Source organism: Pyrus communis, chromosome 15, assembly GCF_963583255.1.
Source record: "Pyrus communis chromosome 15, drPyrComm1.1, whole genome shotgun sequence".
Classification (NCBI taxonomy): domain Eukaryota; kingdom Viridiplantae; phylum Streptophyta; class Magnoliopsida; order Rosales; family Rosaceae; genus Pyrus; species Pyrus communis.
In genome coordinates this window covers 7,765,715-7,772,082 of record NC_084817.1, presented here as the reverse complement: position 1 = coordinate 7,772,082, position 6,368 = coordinate 7,765,715, and the positions used below count along the sequence as shown (strand labels likewise).

The 6,368-nt window shown below is 38.3% G+C and overlaps 1 protein-coding gene across 1 annotated transcript; it reads right to left on the bottom strand.

The window, feature by feature from the left end:
* Positions 1-1,978: 1,978 nt before the first annotated feature.
* LOC137718591 (leucine-rich repeat receptor-like serine/threonine-protein kinase SKM1) lies at positions 1,979-5,805 on the bottom strand. The gene is made up of 4 exons (XM_068458140.1): positions 5,723-5,805; positions 5,554-5,611; positions 2,804-5,416; positions 1,979-2,603 (listed from the first exon to the last, which is right to left on the bottom strand). Exons 3-4 carry the CDS (start codon positions 5,379-5,381, stop codon positions 2,236-2,238), a joined length of 2,946 nt encoding a protein of 981 aa, XP_068314241.1. The 5' UTR covers positions 5,382-5,416; positions 5,554-5,611; positions 5,723-5,805; the 3' UTR covers positions 1,979-2,235.
* Positions 5,806-6,368: the final 563 nt, after the last annotated feature.

The following is a 6,368-nucleotide window of genomic DNA, read 5'->3' as shown; positions in this document are numbered from 1 at the left end:
TCGAAGAGAATGTAAGTCAGAAGAAATATTGATGCATGGTGGCCTGGTCGGAAACAGCCCTATCAATGTTAACACTCTTCGATCTTTTGACCCAACATTTAACAAGGTCTTAATTAATGCAGCAGGACATAGAGAAGAAATCAAGTGATAGTAAACTGGAATCCACCAGAGACATGAGAAAATTTCAATGTTTATTAATTGATAATATGAAGGATAACAAGCCATAGCACCCTAAAAGTTGTTTATATGTAACGTCTATTAGCATTAGACTTTCTAGAGTACAAACATAAACAAAATGAACATATAGCAAGATACCGAAAAATATTCTAAAATCTTAAAATCTCGTTTTTGAGCTAGTATATGATAGAATTAGACCAAAATGCCTATTTGTCAGGGCAAAGCTCTAGGTCTTGTTTGCATCATTGTTCTCTTCAAAATAGATGGTCACGGGCCCCAATCAGACATTGAAGTCCAAATTTGAAATGCTTAGATCTTACTGTTGGATTTGAGCCTTTCAATTTGATCTTTAGTCCATTCCACCATCTAATCTATATAATTTAAATATAAGATTGTAAGTTGAACAAAGCTTCAATTAGGAGCCAATAAACACGTTGAAAAAAATAACAATATCTTGAATGAATTAAGCTATTGATCATCATTCCGTTACAATCATGTATTGCAAAAAGTTATTATGTAGTCAAATTTTAAGTTAAAGACGAAGTAGAATATAAGAAAAAGGTTAATGATCAAAGGTTTGCACCTTCTTCTGAGGAAAATTCTCTTGAGATTGTAAAAACCCTACTGTGGGGATAAAAGCAAGAAAGGGTTTTCTTCTTCACCTGTCTAGCATGAGCTTTAACATGTTTTTTTGTCAACAGCTTTTACTTATCTAGATGCAGCTTTGCGATTGTAGAGTTACTATTCTTTAGCCTGTTTCAATCGTAAAAGAGTCCGACAATGTGACAAAAAATAATCATCGAGGGATCAGATATTAGTACAGTTGTTCCCTGCAAAAGAAGTGCCCATACATGATGTCCGCTAGTTCTTTGACCTAACTTGCTGATCACGACCATTCAGTTGCCGCATTTTCTCTTCTTCCATGAGTAATAGTAGCCAAACAAATTCAACCATCTGTAGCTGTTTTGTGCTTGTCCTAGTTACTTTCTTCTTTTTCTTCTACATGACGAGCTATTATTGACACTCTAAACAAATTCATGCTAGTATATATACATATGTCGTCCTAATTCTCAATTAAAAACTTTATAATTTAGTCCAATGTAAACAACTGATTGCAAATTCTGCGTAGTTAAGATATAATCAGCATACTTAAGTTGAAATTTTCTTCATTTCTTTGGTGAAAAATTACAAGTATATATAGAGGTTTTTACTATCTCGTTTAATTACTCCCCTTTCTTCCTATATTTTTCCTCTCCTTACCTCCATATGTAAACCCTTCTTTTGTCCTTTGAATAAATTTATGAGAGGAGGAGAGCTCTAGTGTGATACCCACTCACTATAGGAATCAAGAATATAGTAGGAAGAATTCAAACGTTTTTTATTTTATTTTGTTGTATAAGTTTGGTCATAACAATGAAACTGACTTTCACGCATGCGATTAGGAACGGTACATTCATTCATCTTTTTGGTGGTCTTCTTTTCTTCCTTCCTTAAGAAAATAAAAGAAAATAAAGAGAAAAATTACTCCCTTTTTTTTTTTTTAACAAGAGAAAAATTACTCCTAGATTAATAGGATCTGTTTCCTTTCCCTTGCATCTCATAAAGAAAGGGATGAGGGTGATTCCAAAAACCAACAATTTTTACCAAGATCATTCCAAATGATCTGCACATTCATATATACTTATATAGTGAGCATAAGTTTGACGAAGTCTGGTAAATCATTCCGTGAAGAAAACTTAGCAAAGAAATTACCAATGGAGTAATATTGATAAACAATTGGATTCTGAAACAGTTGCATAATTATATTAATGCGGTAACATTTACTTTACATATCTACAGTTTTACACTCAGTAGTATGTCAAACATACCATCAAACAAAACATTTGAGCTATAATACTAACAATTAATTAACACCTTATGTTACAAAATACAACAAAAGGTGGTAATTAATTCATTAACACGTACATTACGTTAAAAGAACACAAGAAAAAAAATTAAGTGAAAATAAAAAAGCTAAAAGAAGCTGAAAACAGGAACAAAAATTCCTTGAGGGAGAAATCAAAAAGGTGAAGTAACTTTTAATCCAGGAACACAAGAACTACTTGTCCTCATTACAGATTCTAGGGTTTTATATATTTCATTCGCGCATGGTCTAGCCATGGGGTCACTAGCAGTGCAGTGAAGGGCTAGGTTCATGGTTTCCACAATCTCGTTCTGATTGCTCGACACGTGTTCTCTGATCATCGAGTCGGTCCAGACATCAAGATGGCAGTCTGAGTAGCAGTACCGAGCCCACTCGATGACGCTCTGGTGCGCGCCAAATTCAGTGTCACTGGGGCCTTTTCCGGTTAGCAATTCGATCAAGACGAGCCCAAACCCATAGATGTCAGTCTTCTCTGTAATGCCGGCTTTGCTTTCTTTGTCTTCTACAAAATGAAGCTTTAGAATTTAGTATAGAGCATTTCTAGACTTATAGATTGTTTGCCAAAAGAAAATAGATGGGACTGTGTTTTATTTGTTCAAATTTATTTATTCAAACATGTAAGATATGACATGTTTATATATAGTATTTAGAGTTTAAACCAATGTATATGCATGCATGAATATATGTTAGTCAAGTACGTACCCGGAGCAATGTATGCTGAAACAACGAATCCCTTGGAGTCCGTCCGAACTTGTTCGGAGAGGCTCAATCGAATTCGAGGCTCATCTTTTGCGTCCACAATCACTTTCTCTGCCGACACACAACCAGCTACAACGCTCGGCGAGCAACAACAGTGCAAGAACCGTAGAGCCTTCGCAATTCCAACAGCAATTTTCCGGCGCTGATCCCAACTCAAATCCCTCATAACTTGACCCAACACTTTCCCTTCATAATACTCATAGAGCACATACGCACCATTTTCGGAATGACATATTCCGATCAGTTTGATCACATTGGGGTGCCTAAGCTTCCCAAGTGCAACAATCTGTGACAATAAACTTGGTGGAATTGCTTTCACAGAATCCTCTTTTACCACGAATTGCATTCCGTTGGAAACTGATTCTCCTTTATATAAAATCCCAGTCTTTTCCATCGCAATGATATTACCTTCTTTGGCTGCCGATAAAATGTCATGAATTGTAACCGATCTAGAAACCCTCGATTCGAAAAACTGCAGCTCCCAAATCCCATCTTTGCTCTCCACCGTTTTAACCTCCAAATCCTTTCTCCTCCTCCTCATTAACACAAATAAATAACCGGCGACTCCAAAAGCCAATAATGCAACAAGAAAACAAGTGACAATAAACCACCAAGTAGGGTTTCTCTTAACGCCCTTGCACGGAGGTAGACCACTAATGGTGTCACTTCCGCCGCAGAGGTTGTTGCCGTCCACTGCGCTGGCATTTATGGCAAGAAACGCTGCTGTGGGCGGCAACATCCCGTGGAGTTTGTTGTGGGAAATGTTGACTTGAACAAGCGATACTATAGCTCCCAAATTCCGTGGAATCTCGCCCGATATTTGGTTTTCGGATAAATCTAGGTCCCCGAGAACCGGCATATCAGAGAGGCTAGTGGGAATCGTGCCGGTGAGGCGGTTGTGGCTGAGGTCGAGGCTCACGAGTTTTTTGCATGAAGACAATTGTTGAGGGATGGGACCAGAGAGTTCATTGCGAGAAAGCTTCAACTGCATTAGTTCCGACAAGTTCCGGAAACTCAGTGAGATAGTTCCCGATAACCAATTTTCGGACAAGTCCAAGTTCTCGAGCTTTTCGCTTCCAAAATTTGCCGGTAACTTCCCGAAAAATCGATTTCTCGCCATATTCAGCATTTGAAGAGAGGGCATGTCCCACTTTTTGTCATCGATTCTGCCAGAGAGATTGTTGCCCGAGATATCCAGGAAATAGACAAGAGGGAGTTTGGTGAACTCGGCCAATATTTCACCGGAAAGCCGGTTGTTCTGGAGTCTTACTCGGCTCAAGCTCTTGCAAAAAGACAAACTTCGGGGGATTTCTCCTTCGAGTGAATTGGAGAAGAGGATGAGCTTAAAAAGCCGGCCTGAGTCGCATAGCGTATCAGGTATTTTTCCAGAAAGGTTGTTTGAGGAAAGGTCTAAGACAGTGAGGTTGTTTTGGCTTCCGAGACGTTTCGGGATTTGGCCTGAGAACTTGTTTGACCATAACTGAAGGACTTGAAGCCTTGGCAGAGAAGCCAAAGCGTTGGGAATTTTTCCTGTGAAGTTGTTTGAAAAAAGGTGGAGGATTTCCAAGTTTTGGAGTTGGAAAACACTTTCCGGTATCTCTCCCGAAAGAAAATTGTCACTAAGGTCGAGAGAAACGAGTTTCTCGAGACCGAATAAGGATTGTGGAACTGGACCTCTGAGTTTGTTTCCATAAAGGAAAAGGTACTGAAGATTAGAAAGGTTGCTGATTGTGTATGGGATTTCGCCGGTGAGGTTGTTGTAAACAAGATCGAGATGATTCAAGCCAAAAAGGTTACCAATTTGTACAGGGATTTCGCCGGAGAGACTGTTGTAGCCCAAGTAGATCCACTTCAAGTTCTTCATTTGGCCTAATTGTGTAGGAATTCTTCCAACAAGTTGGTTTGAGGCCAAAGTTAAGTACTCCAAGCTAGACAGGTTTGATATGGAACTAGGGATGTTTCCCACCAACACATTTCCTCCAAGGTCAAGAAATTTCAAGCTCGAAAACGATCCGATGTCATTTGGGATTGTGCCTGAAATCATGTTGTTGGACAAGTCTAGTACCTCTAGGGTTGTGAGTGAGCCTTGTGGAACTGTGCCGGTTAAGTTGTTGCTGCTGAAGTTGAGATGGCGAAGCGAATTAGACCCGTTTATAAACACGTCTTTGGGGACTTGGCCGGATAGCTGATTGTTGGAGAGGTCGATAGTTTCGACTTGGGACAAGTGGAAGATGGAGGATGATATCTTGCCAGAGATGTTTCTTCCGCGGAGCTCGATGGCTTTGATGTTGTTGTTGTCGTTGCATGTGATGCCATGCCAATTGCATAAAGTGTTGGCTGAAGTGTTCCAGTTTGAGAGGTAGTGTAAGGGGTCGTTGATATAAGCTTTGAAGGATAAGAGAAGCTGAAGCTCATCAATACCATCCAATGCACAAGTATCATTTGAGAAGAAGAATAAGAACACGAGAATGCACCATAAGAGACGTGTTTGATGAGGTTGTCCCTTTTCCATCTTAATCATCAGCTCAAATTAATTAATATCCACGTAAAACAGCACTGAAATGAGAGAGAGTAGTATTATTTAACGTATAATTAACACATAGTTCATATCTTAGCAACTGATGTAAACGTTTTCATTCAAAATTAAAGAAATTCATTTCAAATTGACAAAACTACACGAAGAATATGCTTACCACATTAACTTTCATGAAATTATAATCAAACACGAACCCAGAATAGCTTTATAAGATCCTATACAAAGATTGGAACAACACATAGTTAGATTATAACATCTGAGGGAAACAAAATTGAATGAATATAAAAATAAATAAATAAATCTTTGGTAAAATGTCCATGACGTACCTATTATTAATTAGGGTTTCTGTCTGTAGATGATGAAGAATATGTGTTTTTGATTGGAGAGGGGTTGGAAATGAAACTATTTGGTGAAGAGGGTTCAGTGAGGGAGAGTGGGAGATTGGACTGCTTAAATAGATGAGAGGGATCAAAAGATGGGGAAAGTGGGCAAGGAGTTCGAGATAATTACGAAATGGAACCTTGACTTTCTTTGGAATGATGGTTTGAAGTTTGAACACGAACGGTTGAAAGGGCAACAGGGACAGATGTTGGGAAAAAAGACTGATTTTGTCGGGTTAATTACTAAAATGCTCTTTTGACTGACTGACTGACTGGCATGTATTTGTAACCGTTGAAGACCTTCCAAACTTTCCAATGTTTTTTCTCAAAAGAAAGAAAAATGAGAACTTTTGAAGTGGTTTTACAAATTTATTGTTGCTTACAAATTAAGAAGAGAAGTCTGTTAACAAGTTAGCTTCAACAAGAAGATTAATGAGGAACGAAAATTAAGTTGGTTGGGATGGAGAAATGTTTTTACTTACAAACTCTGCCTTTAGAGGAGAGATGGGTGTGCAAGTAATAATCGTAATGGCATGTGTAGTAGAAGAGCTTTTCATAGTCTGAATCAAAATTCAAGATCAAGAAAAACGCA